This window comes from Protomyctophum bolini, assembly GCF_963924005.1.
Source record: "Protomyctophum bolini genome assembly, chromosome: 20".
Lineage (NCBI taxonomy): Eukaryota > Metazoa > Chordata > Actinopteri > Myctophiformes > Myctophidae > Protomyctophum > Protomyctophum bolini.
This window is the reverse complement of record NC_137881.1, coordinates 9,707,809-9,730,868: the sequence shown is the minus strand read 5'-3', so window position 1 is coordinate 9,730,868 and position 23,060 is coordinate 9,707,809. Positions and strand designations below refer to the sequence as shown.

The 23,060-nt window shown below is 41.6% G+C and overlaps 1 protein-coding gene across 1 annotated transcript in view; it reads left to right on the top strand.

Moving 5' to 3' along the window:
• The window catches only part of LOC308335948 (phospholipid-transporting ATPase ABCA1), a gene marked incomplete at both ends in the record, with an annotated part of 174,589 nt that overhangs the window by 74,993 nt on the left and 76,536 nt on the right, over nucleotides 1–23,060 (top strand). Inside the window, 4 exon segments of the mRNA XM_080793173.1 lie at nucleotides 668–807; nucleotides 7,970–8,097; nucleotides 15,589–15,687; nucleotides 17,263–17,452. Coding sequence (XP_080649299.1) covers nucleotides 668–807; nucleotides 7,970–8,097; nucleotides 15,589–15,687; nucleotides 17,263–17,452 — 557 coding nt within the window.

Here is a 23,060-nt window from a genome sequence, read left to right as displayed (position 1 = left end):
TGACATTGATAGTGTGTTTTTTTGTTTTTTTTTTATATATTTTTTTTATCCCACGATTTTGTAACCCATTTTTCACCCCTGTGTCAATCATCTAATGTGATCCTGGGCTCTACACACCCTCCACCAACCTAGTCCCCCATATATGGGGGACAAGGGGAGAGCAACGGACTTGAACTCATGCTTCCTTCATGCCTGAGTGTCCAAGTTGCTCCTTTACACCTGACAGGTGGGAGTTTCCCTGGTTGGACGTGGAAGGAACACGTTATTCCAACCAGTTCCTTTCCCCTCCATCAGGCGCCCCGGCTGGGTACCTACCCTAGGGGTCACGGGGAGAACATGCAAACTCCACACAGAAAGGCCCTTTCGCCAACCCCGCCTTCGGGTATGGGCACTGATGACGCGGAGGAGGAAACACGGCGCCAGCGCCCACAGTGTCCCGAGTGGGAATCGAACCCAGGACCTTCTAGCTGTGAGGCGACAGCACTACCAACTGTGCCACCGTGCCCCCGCTGTGTGCTTTTGTATACTCCCTAGCCTCCCCCTTCAGTCACATCTGATCACTCTGCTACAGTAGCTGTACAGTACTGAACACTGTGCATCATGCCTTTTCCGTTCGGAAATGGATGACATGAAATAATAACGCCGACCGTCTTTACATCCATTCTAGCTCTGCAGAAGGTTGCAGCTGCAAACGGGAGGGGCTCGGTGGTGGTCACTGGCTGGAAGCTGATCAGGAAGCAGTTCCTGGCCCTCTTCATCAAGCGCTTCCACCACGCGCGGAGGAGCCGCAAGGGACTTGTTGCTCAGGTAAAGGAATCGATGGGTTCTGGTTCCATTCCAGTGAATTAATCAGAAATATTGCACTCAGTCTGAGTCCATGCCTAAAATTAATCATCTCTTTGGGTAAACTATTCATCATATTATATTGATTGACAGACTCTGTACGTTAACTCATTCAGAGACCCAGTGCAGATGTCTAGTGTCAGAATCTACTGTATGTCTAATTATTTTCATTTCATTTATTTTGTTTTATCAACCACCTGATCCGAGGTCTCTACACTATACTCCAAAGTAAATATCTTCGCTATGCGACACGTTGTGAGCTTGTAGATCGACCATTTTCACAGAATAGCCGATCTATAGGGATGTTAGGGTTCAAGTGATTAAAAAAAAAATATATATATATATACAGTATATACTCTTTCTTGCTACTTCTCCTGTTTTTCGCTCTACTGCTGGGTCATCTTTGCGTATATTATTCTGACCAAGTTTCATGAAGATACTCAAATTTGACCTTAAACCCCAAATCATCATCTCTTCGAGGCAGCCTGTTCATGAAAGTTTCATGAAAATCCAGCCGCCCATTCATAAGGTATTTTTCTACCAGACAAACGGACATACCGGTAATGGAATGAGGCGAAATCATAACCCCATTTAACTTGGATGGCGGAGGTAATGAATGAGGGTAGTATTAGAAGTGCACAATACACACAGTATAACTAGAAATATACTGTTGGTGCTCAATGAAAATCTGTCTGATAAATGTTTTGCTTCGAAGATGTGCTATTATTGTTATTCGTCTTTATGAGCTATTCTGTTATGGAAAGGAACACTGCAATAACTACCATAAAGTCCACAAAGTTAAGTTTTACCAATGCCTGAGGCATTACAGAGAAGATAAATATTAATAAATAAGATGAATCAAATAAAACAAGAAAAACATTGTAGTTGTACCACATAAATTGCAAACCCGGTGCAGACAAGCCAATGCCATCCATATTATCTACTGTTATTAATATAATTGATTGATCATTTCTGTCTCCAGTTATAGAAACATCAAGTTCAAGACCTTTGAAACAATTGCAAATGAGTCAGAACTTTTTCCACCTAATTGGTATAAGGATGTCAAAGCTTTGACTGCAATTAGTCTTTCCTGCATTTGCTGTATGCTAATGATGTCTTTTCATTAGCCATGTATTAAATGTGATTATCATGCCAATTAGAAAGATGACAGGCTGCTATTAGCCTGTTAAATTAATGTCCCTATTGTTTTGTTGCTCCTAAACACTGTAATTCCAAAAGTCAAAACCAATGAGTTGATACTGTTTCAATAAGTCAACGCCAATATCGACGAGTGGCTATTTTCCAAGGCACTTGGGAAATTATTTTCACAAGTTGGCCAGCGGCGTTAATGTACATTCAAACTTAATTTGTCTCTGGATTTGTATGCCTTGTCATTGAAACACTGACAGTGACGAGGAGAAAAGGTTATGAAGGGGGGGGGGGTCCGCCACTCATGCACGCGCATACACATGCACATGTGTTCGTGTCACACATGCTGACAGCTATGAGTTCTTCCTGTAATTTGCAGCAATACCTTTCTCCATTAGTCACTGTCAATCTAGGACATCCGTTTTTGTACTACAGAGGGAATAAAGCTGCGTATGTGTGTCTGTGCATGCATGTGCCCTGAATGCCTGTGCTTGTGACACACCCCCGTACCTCATGTCCCTTACCAGTACCTCTTGTAGACTTGACAATACAACACCTATTGCCAGCAGTTATTATTATTATTGTGGTGAGACTATCTCTCCAACTGAAAGTGCTAAGGGAATAAAACAGAAGAGATTGCAGAATAAAACAGATTTGTGGGACACAAAGTCTGGGGACTCGCCACCAGACAGGCACATCTTGTCTGGGGTGTTACGTCATGCTGACTGAGTTCAAATACATTATGTGGTGCTCCTCTCCTCGCCCTCTGACTGACAACAGCAGTGTGCAACTCAAATCACCCTAAAAGTCTTTATAGATTTCACTTTCAACTCAACACAATTCTACACGTCAATGCTGTGTTTATTGCATTTACATCCTCCACCACGTTACACCTGGCGTCCCCATTGCGGACATGTCCTGATACCGTACTGTAGGTGAAAATTCAAACATTTTCAAAATATGCAAATATAATGAAAATGGCACATCAAATGGCTCACAATGCATCACATCATCATACAGCAGCTTAAGCTTCAAGGTGATCTTTATTATGTCTTGATACAGGTACATTTTGTTTGCTACCTCGGAAATTGTAGCAGCATTATACAATAAAGTAATTAGAAACAAACAGAAACATCTATATAAAATATGTATAGACATACAATGTCAAGGCGGCACACACAAGGACTAATGGGATTGTACAGTATTATACAAGCCTTTAAGCACACTAACAAGCATACACATCTGGCACACAAAAATAATCTTTATTGATACATAAGAGCCCTCGTTTGACCTACCTTCCTATCCTCCTCCTCGTAATGCACACTAAGATTGCTCCACATTCTTGAGAAATTAGCTATTAGTTCGTTTTTTATAGTTATGAACGATTGTTTACACTCAGATTGTTGTTGATGCTTAATAATGATATCTTGCATATGTGTGTTTTGACATTGGAGACCACTATACATAAATGAACGTGAGAGAACCAATATGGAATGAGAAATTCATTCCATTCATTGCATTCGTAAAACCCCTATACCCTCAGGGGACTATACTAGGCGCTTTCCTTTTTTCCCCTCTGCGCTACAGTAAATATCTTTGTTGAAAATAGCAGATCTACAAGCTCACAACATCACATTGTGTTTGTGACCTGTCCTGCTGTGAGCTTGTAGATCTGCAAAGACAAGTAACAGTATTGGACATATGAGGTTTCCCACCTGAGAGACGATATGCTTGTGACGACATCACAAGCATATCGATAATGATTTCAAAACCCATATCGGACTCTATTTCACATTGTATTTACTGTGAATAGCCTATACTCTGGTTTTATATGAATTATTGTTTGATTGTTGCTCTATTTTCACGGCATTGCTATTTTCATTATTCTAGGGTGTGATGAATTATTGTAGAAGTAGTATTGTGTAATAACGTTATTAACATTTCAATATTCTCCTATGGATGAATCATTCTGACAATCCTGGTCCGGATTTCGTTTTTTTAAATCTCCCATTTTGACAAAATGGACTTATTACAGTAATGAAAGAGAGGCTATTAATACAGCCATAAACCCGTTCATAACCAATCTAATGTGTTTTGATCAGGGTTTCTACTTGTATCTGCACTAAGACATGGCCCTATATCTTGCGCCACCTCTTACCCCTTATCCCTAAACGTATTTCTATTTGCCATTTTTTACTATTTTAAAACATTTTAAATAGTCTATACAAGCTAACAACGTGTCGATGTAGATTGGATAGTTGGACTATTTTTAAATGTTTTAAAATAGTATAAAATGGCAAATAAGTTTAGGGATAAGGGGTAAGGGGTGGCACAAGATGGAGCCCATAGTGCATACAGTAGCTTTCATTTTCAAATAGTTTCAACAGACTTGTTTGCTGAGAAAACAAACAGTATTATGTCAATGATGCGCCTCTCTTCCTTGTGAGACATGATTTTTCAATTTTGAGATTATGTGCTATTCTGTCAAAGCAAAATAAACTGCAAAATAAACATTCAACATACACATTTAGATGTTTATTTTAGTAGTTTATTTTAGCCAATGATGGCTCGTTTTGCTGGGTGAAAATCCACCCTCTCTATTTTCATGATTGGTTGCTGGTACAAATTAATTTACCATATTTGGATCAAACCACAGTCAGCTCGACGTCTAGACCTTTCCAATGATATTTGGCATGATATGTTGTTGCCAAGTATTGGATTTTCTCAAAATGAGTTTTCCTCATACGTGGGACAAAGAATCTCCACTTCAGTTGCACTCACATACGTACACCAAACCTTCCAGTTATATTCATATCTATATCCTGCAGATATTTACAGAAGGGTTTGTTGATATATCATAGTCTGATTTACATACATCACATTTTATTCCTAAAAACATGGCGAAAATGGGTTTTTTATGTCTATTCACTCTATTGACAGTATTTTTAGATTTTTGTGGAGTGATAATAGATAGAAATCCCTTTGTCTTATTATGTAAACAAAATTAAACAATAATTTTGAACCTGGCTTTATCCGATCTTCAGATTTTTCGTCCCGAAATATAATTTCAGAAAACTTGTAATACAAAAAGATCATAGTCTTAATGTAAGTAATCAACTGGAGAAGTTTCATTCCTTCATTTTCCCTATTCACCTGTAGTGTCTCACCTTAAACACAATCTAATTGTAGTGAATAATGTAAATCGTGTATTGTGTTTTGGTGTTTATATATACTCTCTTTGCAGTGTACTCCCTCATCCTCTTTTATTGTTTTGTTTTATCTTCACTGAACTTGAGAGACTGTGATAAACCTGTGCATTGTTCATGGGAGTGCTTTGCTTTTTGTGAACATAATGACTTTTTCCCCTTTGTTTGCCTCTCTCACACAATAGAAGCATGAGCTGTCACCTGCATTTACTGCACTGTCTAGAGAGAGAGAGAAAGAGAGGGGGGGAGGGGGGCTGGGGGGCGAGAGAAGAGGAGAGAGAGAGAGAGTGAATGGGTGAGAGAGAATATTGTCCCCTCTTTAGTGTTGTTTTGTCACTAAACACATGATCCCTACTGCCCCTGTTCTGGGCGTGTCATGATATGCGGACATTCTGCGAACAAATATTTGGCGGAAGTAATAGCATTTGGTGAAAACAGCAGATGTTATTGTAGACTGGCTATTTTTGTTATTTAATGTACATGTAGTAAAACTAAGTATATATGTTAAATACCATTGGACCGGGCGCCCATAGACGTAACAATACCTTTCAATCTGGGAACCCCCTTTGGGGTTGTTATGTTATGTACAGTATATAGCAACTTTATTTTTTTCAGAATGTTTTTCAGAAAACGTTCGTCAGGATTTAGAATGTTTTTTGAGTGGTGCAACCACTCCAAGGAACAGGAATGTCCGTGTTCCCGTGTTCACCTATGTGTTCGTCTATGTGTTGGTCATGCACCTCGGGTCTAAATGGGTTGTATGTTAAGTGCAGTTTCATTTCCACCCTTTATCCTTCTTCCAGACACACCTCCATAGCCGTTGCTCTGTGCCGTAAATAGGAGTGTATTTTTCAACTTTATCATCCGGAATTGGCTTGGCGAATTGCAGCCGCACAATTAATGTGTAGACAAACCTCCCCCTCTGATATTAAGTATCCTCCACTGAAACGAGAGAGAGAGTCGATCACGCACACACACACACACACACACACACACCATCACCCTAGAAGTAAATGACAACTGTATATTGCATTCTGTCCGTGATCTCTTTTGTTTTATATTTCACAGCTTTGACAAATAATCGAAAAGTGTGTGTGTGTGTGTGTGTGTGTGTGTGTGTGTGTGTGTGTGTGTGTGTGTGTGTGTGTGTGTGTGTGTGTGTGTGTGTGTGTGTGTGTGTGTGTGTGTGTGTGCGTGCGCGTGCGCGCGTTGGGAGTTCTGGGACGGTTGGAAAAATATGTGATAAAACAGTGAGAGAATAGCGAGAAATTAATTATGCCCGAGTGGGCGTGTGATGACAGGAGGCATTTGGAAGTGTTTAATCAAACTCATAATGCCTTCACAGCAGCCAAAACAAGTTGGTGGGGAGCATATTAATGGGTGGCCAGCCAGGTAAGGGCGGTTTTATCCCACAAATCCACAACTACTGTAGGTTGCATGTAATGGCTGTAGCCTGTGGGGGAACATTGAGGCAGATGGAATTGATCTAGCATCAATTCCATTGACATGGCTGTACCCTCCTGCTTGCACACGTGCACAGTGCACATACACAGTGACATCATGCATTTTGCATGATGCTATACATTATATTATTATAATGTTTCTCACCTACCTCATGTTAAGGTATAAGCACTACTGGACCTTAATAGTAGGTAAGTTAAATAGAGAATTGATTTATGAATGAATGGCATTTTTATAGCGCTTTTCCAAGTGCTCAAAGCGCTTTACAATGGTTCATTCATTCATACATTGGGAGGTGAAGCGGCGAACAGTTGACGCCAGCATCCTCACTTCCCACATTCACACACCAATGTTGGCGAGCTCACACCGACCTCCCCTCGCCTTAAAAAAACGTCCTTCCCGTCACCCGTCTCATTGGAGGCAATGTAGGGTTCAGTGTCTTGCCCAAGGACACTTCGACATGTGCCTGGCATGCACAGACATACACAGGGCTCAAGTGAAAAAAGAGCACCTTGTGCAGCATGTGGAACCGGCCGGTTGCCTTAATAGTGTGAGATTCATAGATTAAAAAAAAGAAGCTATTTATCAAGCATTGATCAATGTCAGCTTGGTCCATGTTTTTCTTTTTTTAAAGGGCACATTGCTGTCCAGAGGGCAAAGGGCAGGTGCTCTAGCACCACCTAGTGTCTATCTGTGCACGCCACTGACAGGAGGAGTCGTGATCGAACCGCTGACCCATGGATCATTGGACGACCTGCTCTACCTCCTGAGACACAGCCGTCCCAATTAAAAAAATATATATTTATTTTCCTAAATGGATTAGTTGCACAACAATACATCTCTGATCTGCTAATTCCAGATTCTTCCCCCAGGCCATCCTCATCTCTCAGTTCTCAGTGAAGGCTTTTGCTATCAATTCTTTTTTTGTTTTATGCCTTATGAAGCACTTTGGGTCAACATTGTTATTTTAAAATAATGTAGTATATATAAATATAGGTGACCTGCAATACACATACGCATTTGAAAATTAAACCAGGTCCTAACATGGCACATGCAGTATGCCTATATCGGCTAATAGAAAAACTGTCAATGATTTTTCTATTGCTCATCAGCTGCCACATTTACGATACCATAAATACAAATTTGTCCGGAGTGTAATTTTAACTAGGGGAGTTAAATTAGGAGTCCATTTGTACACTCTCAGAGTCTGTGTCCTTCATCCAGCATATAAAGGTGAAACATGTTCTGCATAATAGTGAGACGCACGCTCTGATGTGGGACATTCATATAATTACGTTCCTATACTGTAGGTGGTCCTGCCTGCTCTCTTCGTGTGCCTGTCCCTCATCTTCTCACTGATCGTTCCTCCGTTCTCTGAATACCCGAGTTTGGAGCTGCAGCCCTGGATGTATGGACTACCCCAAACCACCTTCATCAGGTGAGGCACTGAGGTGGACTGTGTGTCCCGATGTTTTACTGTAGTGCATTGATGGTGAAGGAAGGACATGGCCACTTTTGAATTGTATTCCAAAGTATTGTATTTTGTTTGTTTTGCATTTGGATATTGCCCAAGCATTTGTCCCTATTTGCATGCCTGTCTACCCTGGAAGGAGATCCCTTCTGAAAATGAAAATAAAATGTATCACAAACTTCATTTTATTTTCATTTTCTTCTTGGGAGTTTTTCCTCGCATGATTCAGTGTCCCAAGAACAGGGTTTTTTGTTAAAGTTGCATTTCACACATCCACACTTAAAAAAACAAAACAAAATATGAATGTTTGGTCAATGATGTCAAGTATTGTTCTCACCCAAATAGCACCTTTAAAGGAGTTTTATAGCACATTGAACTTGGCTTTGTCTGCGTTCCAGGATCTATACAGTAATTATGCCATCATGCCACGCCTGCAGGAACGAACACCTCATGAATATGCTAATATGCCACGTCCTCGGAATCAGGATGTAGGATATTATGTAATTATTGTAAATATTGTAACCTAGTTTCGCCATAATGTTACAATGTAGGCAGTGATAGAATAAATGTTGTGTTCTGTGCAAACTTTAATAGAACGATAACAGCATGCGTGTGCGTCTGAAGACTAGTGTATGTTGTTGCATTCGCCACTGACTGAACCTAAAGGAAAAGTCAGCTGGGGTTTCTGCACAATCACAGCCACAATCATGCATACTCGCAAGCTAGGCATTATACTGTATTATATTGTTATAAAATTAGATGGTTTGGCAGAATCTAGTTACCGTTAAATTATAAGGACTATATTCTTCTTCTGCTTCCTACTTTTCCTGTCATGTGGGTGGGTTATTGTCCAATCAGAGGCTGAAACGGCCCGATGCATTTTGCAGCGCTTTGCAGGCACCGTGAGGCACACCGTGTATATTCAAGCCTTTGAGAAGGATTTGATTGACGTGTCCCTGAGGATGTGAACAAAGTGCTCTGAGTCACATGTCACGTCTCATACCTGCTTTCACGGAGAGGGCCGTCTTAACCCATTTAGGCCCGTCATCGACATTTAAAAAAAAAAAGTTTCTATATCAGTGGATCTCAATTTTTCAAATTATATGTTAATTGGCCGCCGACACCCATCTGAAAATATGTTGTTCCATTCGCTCTGAAAGAATATACAGTATATTCCACTAAGATTTGAGGCACATTTTCACGAATTTTCTAAAATAGCAGAAGTATAACATAATGCTTAAAACACCAAAAGTGGTTCCCGTCCAGAATTGGGGTAAACTGTGGGGGCCAGTGGGGGTAAAAATCTACACGATGCTTTCGAGAAAAACATATTACGCAAAAAAACATGAGTGTGGGTCCTTGTGGGCCTGTAAATGTTTTTGACGGTAACAGAGATATAGGGCTATACAATAGTTTTTTGAGCGGTGCCTATGATGATGATGTCACGTGCATACCCGTTATATGTGTTCGAGCACAGAAAGCTGCAACGCGGTAAAGGTGGTTGCACACTGGACGCGTTTTTCTGAAAACCGATGGAGAAACGCCGCTAGAAATCCGAAAAACGCGCTCGGTGTGTGGGGACCTTAACTCTGTCATTTCTTCACCATTTCGGATGCTGGAAGGCTCGCCAGAACAGGGTCGGCCCCCTGGGCGGGTTCCTGGGGGTCTGGATGTTCCTGGGAAACCCACACGGTAAAGGTCTCCACACACCAAGCGCGTTTTTCTGATTTCTAGCTGCGTTTCTCCATCGGTTTTCCGAAAAACGCGCCCAGTGTGCAACCACCTTACCTCTGTCATTTCTCAAAGATTTATTCCAAAAATAATCAAAGTACACTACAGGGCACAGTACACTACAATACAGTACAGAGCACAGTACAGTAACTATAACAATACATCATACATGTATAGTTGCACTGATTTTTTTTTTTTGAGTGGCGCAACCACTTCTACAACCAGCAATGTCCGTGTCCACCTATGTACCTATGTCTACCTACCTATGTGGCCATGAGCACGAGTATATGACTTATTAGTACCAGTAGGGGGCGCCAGAAACAGAGAGGGATAGTGCTGCTAATGAGAGAGAGAGAGAGAGAGAGGTTGGGATTGCACCACTCAGTTCACACGGGTGTGATTTTTTTGGATAGAACCTGGAGCTGGCATTTCTGCCGTAATGACATACCGGTATTCCTCCCCCCTATTCTCAATCTCAACACCAGTGTGCTCAAAGTGGCAACAACATAATCACACCTCTTCTTTAACAACATAAGTGCTGCTGATTCCCACGTTTGAATTGTAATATGTATCATCTGTTATCTGTCTAAAACCATCAAAGCGCCACCTCTGCGTTGCGTTCACATTCATTTATTGTAACATCAAGCTGTCATTGCCTTTTCCACTGGGCAGGTTTTCCCATTCCCCTTGGCAGCACAATCTAGATATCCACTTTGTAGGTGTCACAAGATAATTAAACATACTGTTATGTGAAACTGGTTCGTCTAAAGTAATCATCCTGGCACTTGGTAAAAGGAGGAGAATAGATCATTGTTTTGTTAGTTATTTCCCTTTTTTCATTTTTTAACATGGCTTATTCCATGGCTTATTCCACACAGAGATCATTGCATTCTAATAGATTGATGTGCGTGGTGATGACATTTCAAGCATAGATGCAGAAGTCATCACAAAATTAGCTGGAACTCATCTTGTGTTACACAATTATGTGCCCACGTCCTTTATGGCTTTGACATTCCCCACGGTCAATTACCAAAACTGCCTTTTCCCTTGAGATACTTTAACACGATATTATTCCCTCATGATGGCGGCGCTAACTAGAGCGTTCTGCATCTGCACCTTACTAGTTGACTCAGTGAGCATCAGTGTACTGCGTATACCTCGTTAATACCAATGACCCATTTTAGTTGAGTGGTTGAAGATATATAGTTCTGCAGTCAAGCCTCACAGTAGAACTACTATGTATAACTGTGCCAATAACTCGGGGTCTGTTGCATACAGCCTTGTGGAATTATTGGGACGCAGAATGGTCAGGAAAAACATGTGGTGATTGATGGGTTACCACAGGTGGTAAACCCCAGAGTATGCAAGGTGCTCTTGAAAGTGTTACCACTTCCGATGAATTCCATGCTTATAAAGCATAATAATTATAGATACCGATAACACACACACAGAAGTATACCGTATACTGGAATGCTTGTTACCGAAGCAATTCATCCAATTAGTCCCCGTCCTGCTAACTGCACAAAGGGCAGTCTCAGTCTAGCGGTTTTCCCGGGGGAGAATGGATCTATCATTCTCCTCCCTGGTGCTGAGCCTTCCCATAATCTCCAAGTGAAGGGGATTAGAGTGATGGTCCATAATGGCGTCCAACTTCCTCGCTGACCGCACCTTCATTACCTCCTCCAGAATGATGTACAAAACGTCGTCATTATTATCCCATTCTGGGCGGGAACCCCTATTGGTATCTTACCCCCTCAGGCCGGGCGGGCACCCATATTTGGGTTCTGTACAGTATGTACAGTATTCAAAAATGTAATTTTTTTGATGCTGCTATATAAATATTTGAAGTTTTTCAGAAACCTTAGGTCAGGATTTAGAGGCGTTTTTAGAATCGGCCTTAGGCCTAAATGGGTTATAAGAAGAGATACGTTTACTTGTAGAGGATATACACATTTAGTGCCCTACAGGACTAAATGCATTGCAGGAAGCTACATGAGTATAATACAACATAGGTTTTGATAAATACGTACATAAGGATGGAAGACACACCGCTACATAATAAGGCCCAGGGAAGAGGAAGTCATTATTCAAGGTGTTACAGAAAGCAAGAGAGGCAACTCTTCATTAATTATATTCAGATGTAAGTACTCTCTGATTAACATCACCCCCTCTACGTGTTTTAGAGATCTGTTGAATGCTCAAAACGAGAGTGTTGACAAATTATTTTGCAACAAAATGCTTAGCAACAAAATTTGATTTTGCATACTTTTGTTAGATTTTCATACAGTATTGTAGATTTGCAGACGCCATGAGAGAAGATGTATGCCTCTACATGTATAGACTGTCATAGACTGATGTCACATGATGATGTATGAATAGTAAAAGTGCTTGTTCTTGTAGCCAACTACAAATACAAAGTTCACATTTTCTGAGCCTCTGGTTCAAAATCCTCCAAAGTGGTCAAAGTCCGCTTGAGTCTCAGAAATTGGGAAAAAGGAAGACGCTGTATAAAATGCCAACAATGCTCTGTGTTTGTACATTATCTTTCTAGCCATGCCCAGAGGAAACTTGTGTTAACTTGAGGTGTTTACTGGTGGTATTTACTTTGATACAGTATGCATTGGTTTTCTATGAAGGCTTTTTTTTAATCTAGTATCTACTTTATTCTTGACTGTGTGACTGTGCCTGAAGTAAGCGTTTTCATTGTATTTTCTCTTTCTCATTCTCTTTTATATTGTGGAATTATTAAGGAAACACTCACGTCAAAGTAGATTCACCATTTATTGCAACAAATGGTATTCAGTTGAACTTGGCTCCGCGCTCTGGGAGATATTCTCTGAGTTTTGTAGAAGCAGCATGCTAAGCAAAAATCAGAGAGCAATAGCAAAACCCCTCAAGGGTATACAAGAACAGCACATATCAAGACAGTTAATGAGATTAACTTGAATCATGCAAACTTGAAGCATACAACTTGAATCCATTTTACCGTTAAAGCCATTAATCGGATTAGAGCTATATCAACATTCTAGTTTACTTTATCAATATTGAATTCTAGTTTACTTCATCAATATTGAATTCTAGTTTACTTAGAGCCATGCACACGCACATTCCAGTTCAACATTCAGTGTACACGTTTGAGTAATACGTAATATATTGACATATGATAATATTTCGCTTGCATCAACAGACATATTTCCCAAGTATTTGAGCCTATGCCAGACTCTTGAGCCTATGCCAGACTTTAGATCAAAAGGTGGAGGCTGGGGTGGAGGAGGCAAGCTTTGTCAACAGCCGCGGGCAGCAGTGCCTGTGGTCGAGGAAGCAGCTATAGTGAAGCAGAAAGCCATATTTAAAGGAATGCCCCGCTAAGAGCGTGAGCTTGGATTGGAGTATGAATGAGTGACATAATGATCAGCTGAGATGAGAATAGAAACTGGCTGATAGCTGATTATAAGCATAGGCATGCGACTCACGTGTCCCTGTATAAACACAGTGCTTCATTTCCACAAGCGGTTCTTTTTGATACCCAGCTTTGAGTGTTTGTGTAAACAAACATCAAAGACAAAAGTGGTTAAGCACAAACATTGAGACAAAAGTGAGAACGCAAATTGTGTTTGGCCAGAATGAGATGATTTATGATGATGTATGATAAGAGCGCCCCTCACTTCACACGACTGCATACTGCAGTGCATAGGCCTAAATAGATAGACTTTTCTGCAAAGATAGGCCTATGTACATTGGTATTCACTTTGACCATCATCCAGCATGTTCTGAATTCTCTGGTGTTCCATTTCTATCAGATAAACCTCTCATTAGTTCCATTTCTATTTCTGTGTATCATCTTTCATCATAGTGGTCATCTTCGAATGATAGTTTTGTTTCCCCCGAATGACTTGGTAACACAGCCATTGTTAATGGCAAACCAGATGGCTGCACATAATCTATTTCTACATTGGAACCACGTCAATTGCTCTCTCTGGTGGCCAGAGGAATGACCATGTGACCTTCACGGACATGCTTCTATACCAGGCAGTGAACAGCGTATTAATCCCAGTGGTCGACGGGTCCACAGCCATGGCACAAGATAAATCATCATCATGGTCTTTATGAAACATGCTTGAAATCACTCACTACCATCACGATAAAGGGCAGAGTTTGTGTATTCAGTAATGTTTTCGGTAATGCGATTGAAATGAACTGGCACACACGTACAGTAGGGTTTCTTGGGGTTCTATGAGTTTAGTTTAGTTTATTTGATCATCTTCTAGAGTGCCTACTGTATGTACAAAAAACATAATTTTAGTTTCTAAAAGTAGTTACAATGACTGCGGTAATCAATCCAAGCAGAATAATTACAAGCCACTGAGGTGGTATCGGCATGATCGGTCTTACATATTACAGTATAGAGTAGACCATAGTGTCTTGAACACACACATTAACTTTTGGGCGTGAACCCCTTTTGGTGTACAGTTACATACAGTACATTCACTCACTCACACACACACTTGCACTTGTATATTCAAAAAATAAATGGGTTAAGTTAATGCAACATCAGGCACATGCAGGTATATTGAGAATTCAGTTGCTGCGTCTTCAACCAAGTCTATGATTTTATCCTCATTCTTGATTACTGATCCCGATAGCACATTGCATCAGCATTGAGTTATCTGTCTGAGACGTATCGAGACTGATGCCCCAGCCTCCATATCTAATCTCCCTTCAGACCCCCTTGGATCTTCAGATGGATTTACATCTAATGATCATGTAATCCACACTGATTCACTAAACCAAGCCCTCTGCGAAACAATCAATGCCATGACACGCGCGATAACCCACAATTACCATGTAGTGTCTGCAAATCTTAATGATTCAGTCAATGACTCCAACTCCCAGAGTTCCTTTGGTTAGGCCATGGAGCCTGTCATGATATATCCATTTGCTCTCGTACTCTCATCTATGTGGCCATATGTTACAACTGCAAGCGTCCACATACTGTAGGTCTACCCGATCCGTACTAAATTGAGTCTAAATCATGACAATTTTCTGCAGAATGGGTTAGAGGTATAGGGAGAAACTCTGCACATACTTTGGGTATGTCATATCCCTGAACGGGTATGGACTATTATTGTGTAATTTACCTAAACGTAATAAATATCACACCATTGGAAATGGGAGATTTTTTCCTACCTCCTTCTTCTTGCTGTGTGTTTGATGTGTCCGTCTTCTCTGTACATACCGTTAGTTACAGTAGCTCTGGTCCATATAGTATTAGGAGCTCTCTGGACCAGCTTTGTAAGCTTCCAGGCTTTCTGCAGACGACAGATCAAAGTGTGCAGAGTACGGACGGGGAGGCCTCATGCATGACCATACAGAACGATTGGCCAGGTGTGAAATACATGGGAGAATCATGGGTGCTTTTTATGTTTGTCATATCAAGCCTGCAGAAGAAAAGAAAAAGACAGGGGGCATTCTAAAAATGTCTGACAGTTTTCTTAAAAAGCTATGTTTCTGTGTCAGTCGTTCTTTGATTTTTCAAAAATAGCAGACCTACAAGCTCGTAGCGCGCCACTCATGGCGTGCTATGAGCTTGTAGATCTGCTATTTTTCAATAGCTAAAGCATAACATAATGCTAACACCAAAAGGGGTTCCCGCCCAGAATGGGTTAGGTTACATTGATGGCTGTGAGGGATCGACTTTGAGACTAAGGTGTTTAAATACTTTTACAGTAAGGATGGACCTGAAAACCTGGAGGTGGATCGTGTGGTGGACTCCCTCGTAAACAGCCCAGGCTTTGGGACTCGCTGTATGACTGCAGACCCCATACCGTAAGTACTGTATGAATCATTCCTTAGTGCACTAGTCTAGTGAATTGAAAAACAAAGGGACGTTGCCAAAACAACCCAGGCAGGCATTTGTGGACTTGTTTGTGCACGCCTAATATTCATGCTAAAACAATTAGCCCATTGCTGTCTGCATTCGCATGCATAGAGCTGCTGTACACAGCTGTATAAGTGCGAACTGATTTGTGTGCATGCATTTGTATGCACACCTACAGTATGTATCGAAATGATCAGGCATGTGCGACGCGTATATCTATTTCTATTCCAATAAGCCTCAGCATGGACAGCTCCACTGATATCACTCAATCCAGTTTCAGCACAAACATAGAGACACATTTGTTCTACGCTGTATTGCCACCAAAATGTGGAATGCCCTTCCAACAAACATCAAATAGTGTTTCCCTCAAAATCGCCATAAAAGAGCACCGGCAATTTGTTTAATCCCAGAAAACCCCCCCCCCCCAACTATTTTTGTACATATAAATTTAACCCCAGCATGTTTGTACATTCTGTACGTTCATTACTTCTACCGTCAATGATGTCTTGTATTGTATATTGCATGAACTGAATACCCAGGACCACAATTGAAACAATTAAGCCCCCAGGCATTTTTGTTATACTTTTTACAATCGTACCACTGACTGCACTGTTTACAATTATTGTTACTAAAGTATTCAATCAATCGAAAACAACCAATTTGCAGAACAACCCATGAAAGACAAGTACTGAAAGGAGCGCTCGGTGTACGGTAATTATGTAATCCAATTTCTGAGAACAAATTGAATCAATGCTTTCTGGATGCTCTGCTTGTTACCCAGACCGTTATTGAATAGGCTGAATGATAATAGAAAAGGCTTTTCAAACATGGAAAGCTAAACAAAAAGAAAATGCTAATTTTTTTTAAGTGCAGAAGCTGTGGAGCACTAATTCCCTGTGAGGTCCATTTTGTGTTTGAGAGTTCTTTCCCAGCACACAAGCTCACACTGTTTACATGCAGTGCATGTCATTAAATTCCGGCCTAATACTCAAACATCCTTCAAATATTCATCACCCATGGCTCAAGACATTTACACTAGCAGTTGAGATGAAACCCCTCAAACATTTACTACATCAGTCTGATTTATTCACTGTAACTCAATACAAGAATTTGTGTTACTGTAGGTGACTGTAGGATTTGTGACACACAGTGGTATGAGCTGTGGTGTGATTTTATATATTTGTCAGTCAAAATAGAGAATAGACGGATATCTAATAATAATTTACCTACAGTGTAGAAGCCACGCTGTCAAGTCTCATGAATGTGAATATGTTGAGGCACCAGCCTGCCGTCTCATCACATCTTCCTTGGCGTGCGACACTATCAAAATGAGTTAAATTATTCTCAAGATAAGAGTGTGCCGAAATGACTCCAGGCCTTGTGTCTCCACCATCACCCACTGTCATTTCCTCTTTCATATTGTTGTTTGTGTGTATGTTGTCTAGTGTCTACTACTATGTGTTTACGTCTGTACTACTTCTCATCCTCGTCAAACGATCTCATTCCTCTCTGTCTTCCTGCAGCGGCCTCCCATGTGTCTCCAGTCAGAATGATTGGTTCACTCCCCCCGTTGACCAGTCAATCAGTGACATCTTCCTGAATGGGAACTGGAGCATGGCTAACCCTTCGCCTTCCTGCCAGTGTAGCACACCTGAGCGGCCCATCATGTTACCTAACTGTCCTCCAGGTGCTGGAGGCCTCCCCCCACCTCAGGTTAGTGAGAGCTGGAACTGGACAATACCCATGTCCCATGCTTCTGGGGCCCTGATATCCTGGCTGTGCCCTGATCCCTCTGGTGAAACGCAATTCTACCTGTGAGCTATATAGATCTACTCTATACTGTATTCATACGGTGTATGAAATTCATAAAATAAATAAAAGGTGTTATCTTCCCATTGACTGCCCCGAAAGCTGATCTTGATACTTAACAGAAAGCTGCTGTATAATTGATTAAAAATGTACTAACGGCAAAGAATGTGCATTTATATTTAATGGCCTCCATTTTAAACAAGCCTAGAACATTATGTTCAAAAAATAAATATGTGAATATAACAACTCACCCCTTAAATTTCAACCTACAGCAGGTATCCATTTTGCATTTCCTCCTCCACTTTGTAGCCTCCTGACTAATGCTTCCTTTGAGGGAATTTATCTTGAACTGACTGCACAACACATGACCCCTCTTTGAACCGGCTCTATGCATGCAGGGCCAGCAGAGCGCTGAGCTTGCACGGTGCCTCAACTGTTGCTTCTGAACCTCCAGTAGGCCTGGGTTGGTTCGCCTACGTGGCTTCCTTAAGAAATCAATGGCAATGTTTTATAGTCCATTACCCTAACAACATACGTACATGGCAAAACGCAACCATGGCGAATGTTGGAAGGACTCATCCCCAGGCGACGTCTATCTATCCTGGCCGTAATCAATGGGGGTAGAGCCCCCTCCTGCAAGCCCCGGTCACCAGCCTCCATATCTACGTAAATCCATTGCACACCATTGAACAATGAGCATTTGATTTGGGTCTCGATGGATTGACCCGCAAGACCCAGCGACATTTTATTGGATTGATTGCATTTGCTGTTTAATCAGGTTTCATACTAGTCCATACTCCATACCCGCGTCCGGGGATATGAGCACTCAAAGTATGTGCAGAGCTTATAGTTCTGCTCTGGGCAGTGGGCACAGAATGTCAGTGGTTTTTCACAATTTGTTTGGTTTTGACAGTTTGGGTTTGTCCTTGAGCAATCTGGGAACCTATTGGGTAAACAAGAAAAACAAAATCCTTTTTTCCCCCTTTGTTTTTGCCTCTAGGGGCACCGCCTTATATTTTGTCTGTGTGTTTCTGTGTTTATTGCGAAATCAGTGAGCACTTACTATGAGACCTAGCAGATCATGTCTGTGTGTCTGTTTGTGTCTGTGTGTCCCCCCTTTGTGCCCATATATATATATAGTGATTTGTTTGTGATTGATGCAACACACTCCATATTTGGACGTATAGCTGCTTTGGGGACTCCTTATATGGTTATGGCTGAGTCATGGTGACGATCTGCGTTCGCTTCCCGCGTTTGCACGTCTTACTCGTTCCTACTAACAGTACATGATTAGGGCAGTGGTGCTGGCAGATTACTGGCAGATCACGTGTGTCCCAAAACCTTGCTGTTCGTTTTGGCTTAGACTGACAGTGAATCAGGCTTTTTTTGTATTAGTTAAATGGTGCATTTTAGCACGCTTTACATAGATTGTGCATCACATTCACCCATTCACACACACATTCATACACCGATGCCGGAGGAAACCATGCAAGGCACCAACCTGCACATCGAGAGCAATTAGGGGTTCAGAGTCTTGCTCAAGGACACTTCGACACTAACTCTGGGGGAGCCCGGGTTTGAACTGGGAACCTTGCGGTCCCCATCCGGTCACTCTACCCCTGATCCACTGCCGCCCCTTAGTTAAGATCCATATCAAATCAACCAGACTAACATCCAGCAGTACACAATGTGGATTGACTTTGAGCATATCTTCAATATCTTTAATCAAACCTCATTGTCCCATTGAGTCCTCAGAGGAAATGGGGAGAGGCAGAAACCACTTTCTAATCAAATCCTTGAAAAATCTGACGATGAAAGAATTAACAATGACATTTAATTCCCTTCATTATCTAAATTTTACTTATGAAACTGCTAATGTGACATCATCTAATGATTAGATTCCATTTGATGGAGATAACGTTTACTTATCCTCATGTGCAGCTATAGATGTACATCTTTCCCACTATAAGAGAACCCCTATAGAGGTAGCCAGGCAGTCAGTCATGCCGCAGCTCCACAGACACCCAGCCAGGACCTGTGCTGCGTTGCTGATGTTGTCTTAGTGTCTCGCTGTGCTCTCCATCCAGTGACAGGGCCATATTATTGGGCTATTTTAAAAGAGGAACATGGCCCGGTGTTGCTGTATGGGATCATTGTTGATGCAGTCAGACAACAAAAGTGACCTGCACATGTTTGATCATACCTGTAGACGGTGCTGTCAAGGTGTCTGCCATTTATTGCGGCGCTGCTCTTCACTGGGAGCACGGCAGGCCGTCACTGTCGTCCTTTCTCACTTTTCATTTCTTTCTCCTTCCTTTTCGTCTCTTTTTTTCCCCAGCTTTTGTTAGGCGGCCTTTTTCAACTTGTTGGATCTATTTATGTCACTGCTACACCTCCTTAGCACTGAGTCATAATAACTACATTATATAAGCTTGTGTTTGCAACACCTCAGTAGCTTTCATAAAGGTAATTGTTTTGTCCTGCTATCTGCAGGATGAAAGTCTAATCTCAAATGTACAACACTGCCATACAAGTTCCCCCGATATCATTGTTTGTTTCATACAATTTCATAGATAACTACAGTAATAGATGTTAGTCGTCCAGTGATTCCCAGGTTTCTTTTCCAAGTGAGAATTAATATTTAGAGTGCCATAGTTTGTAGTTTTTTTTACCATAGGGAAAATAAGGTAGCCTATGTACGCCTACAGTATGTGAGTTTCATGTTTTGTAAATAAATTGCACCCATTAATTTCATGAATTTTGAGCCAATTTACAGTATATTAATTTCCAGATTGTTAGACTTAATTTGTGAGTATTACAGTATATCGTTTTTTACAGCATTACACATACAGTACCCACACATTCTAAAATATGAAAGTAGAGGGCAAGTGTGGGAACATTGTGAGCTTGCAGATTGGATATTTTGTATAATGTTGGATATTTATTGTTAATTGGCTGACTTGCATCAGTGGCTACATTATGCTCTGTCTTGACACCTCCATCATTTCACCCACATTCACTCTCCCGTGTGGAGTTCATTTGAGTTCACTTCGGCTGAATTAGTCACCAACCTCTTCTGATTAACACTTGCTGCACACTCTTCAATGCTTCCTTTTGCTCCCCCTTCCTATGATTCATCACCACCAGCCCACCAGGACCCCTGTCCTCCCCGCTGTGACCCACCAGTGGGTGGTCAACCCTACAGTGTTAAAAAACCACGGCACCATGTCTGTAAGGTCATGCGGTCTAAACACGAGACACACTCTCTGCTCCATCATCTTCAGATCACGGTCAATGGTGTGCGGTCTGAATAGATGTAACGTTTTCACTAAACCCGATACCATCTCGCCCAGCCGGGAGAAATGAATTTGTGGCGAGATTGGAGAGACACAGCTTGGACACGGAACGCATAAAGATGGATGTGACGCATAGCAAGACACATTGAGCACGCACGCACGCTCACATGCACACATGCACACATGCACACACACTCTCTCTCACATTCATCATCAGTGCTGCAATGCTTACCTGTAGACCATCGTCCAGCAAAAGGAAGGATAAATTAATCTAAGTCCCAGGCACAGACCACCGACAGCAACCAGGCACATTGTGAGAATATATTCCCTTTGACCTGAAAGCCTCCCCCTGCTGAATAAATCATGGCACGGAGTGCTGGACCCATTCTAGTTTCTTCTTATCTTTCTCTCACTATCCTCCCAATATGCCCTTGAGAACCTACAGAAGATAGAATTAAATAAACAACACCCAGTCAAGTCACCGCGGGAGGTGGAGTGAGAGTGTTGTTGCCATGGATATGGCATGCAACAGTAAGCCCATTATCAATTCTCTGTTATTGACTCTCGTTAGCCGGCGATATTCAACCTTCACAGCTGAATAGGCCACATGCAGCGCGTGTGTGAGGTAGGTGCGGGATTGATAAATCCGCCACGTTTGCAGCCGTGTATGGCGACTGATGTCTTTTTCAGTGGGAGACTGCATGGCCTAGCTATAGCTTGTTTGCAAATGACTCCTTGGTCTAATATATCAGGGAATTGAAGTCGGGCATTGGTTTCTCGTTCAGTCATTAGCCCGAACAAATGTAGGTTTTCTGTTGACAGACATTTGTTATGCCATTGTCTTGATTTTAAAGCTGCCTGGATGTTGACTTTTGATTCCTTTTTGGTTTTCAGGTGTTTTGTGCATGTTTATTGTAATCCTGACCTTCAGAGCTGCATGTTGTTGTTCTTCTTTTTGGCTTTTCCCAATATTCCCAGTGTAATAACGGTGTCCTCTGTCCTTTGTAGCATGCTGTGTCTAGCCTAGCTTTTAATTGGCTCTAAAATGAAAGGAAGCGATTAAGCCAGGGAATGGATTGGACTTAACAATTATAATACAAAGCTTATTTTATTTTTGACTCATGGTTTAATTTACAATCTATCGTTGCCTATAAGATGAAAGCTAAAATAATGTGCATGTCAGTCCCTTCCCATGATTTCAGTGGATGAAAGAAAATATATATGTCGGAGAATACATGAATGAATTATGTCAGAGTAAAATATTCCTCTACAACCGGATTATATTATCACAACTCCTCTTACCTGCATCTAGTCTCTCTCAAGTTCACTCCTCTTACCTGCATCTGGTCTCTCAAGTTCACTCCTCTTAGAAACGATGAACCTGATTCAGCGGGACAAAAATGTGATATCTTGTAGTCATGGTCTCTGTCCGAGAGAGTCCAGATGCGAAGCAGGAGGAGGAACTCACTACTGCCACCATCTGGCAGAGTCAGGTTAGATTATTTAACCCGAAAAAAGAAGGAAAACTAAAATAGAAGAAGCATTCAACCAACCCAAGCTAAATGCGATCTCAAGGCATGCCAGTTTGTTCTCAAACCAGGGAACAAAACAAGTTGACACATCTGTTCTCTAGCGGGTCCCTTTAGGTTTGTCACTTTGGTGCCCAAACACCTGCAGATTCATTTTAGTGTAAAATGACCTGTCCAGAACCATACTCTCAGGGAAAAGGCAGGCGGATGTTCGAAAACAAAAGCAAAAAGGTCACTGGTTTGTGAGATGAGGCAGGCGGCGGATGAGACAGAACGGTTTATATATAGAGGAACATGGCAGAAGGGGTCTGGGTGATCATTTCTCTGTTGTCGTTGATGTGTGTAAGCAGTGACACAATCTCTCATGAACCGCGGAACAAATACACATAAACAAGTCACTGCAGCTTGTCTTCTTCTCCCAGGGCTGCTTTCTTTGTTTTGGCTTCTGCTCGTGCCTAATGGTGAGAATGTAACTGCGAGATAGACTAGCTGCTGCTCTTTCCGTAATGGTCTTAAATGCCTAAATGGATCACCGCGGACATAATCGTAACACAGTGCAATGTGCTGTACTGTAGATATGCCAAGGTAGAATTCTGTTGCACACACACACGCGCGCGCAACTGTTTCTCTCGTTCTTTCATTCACACGCGCACACCTGCTGCATCAGGTGCAGATGCACATTCATCC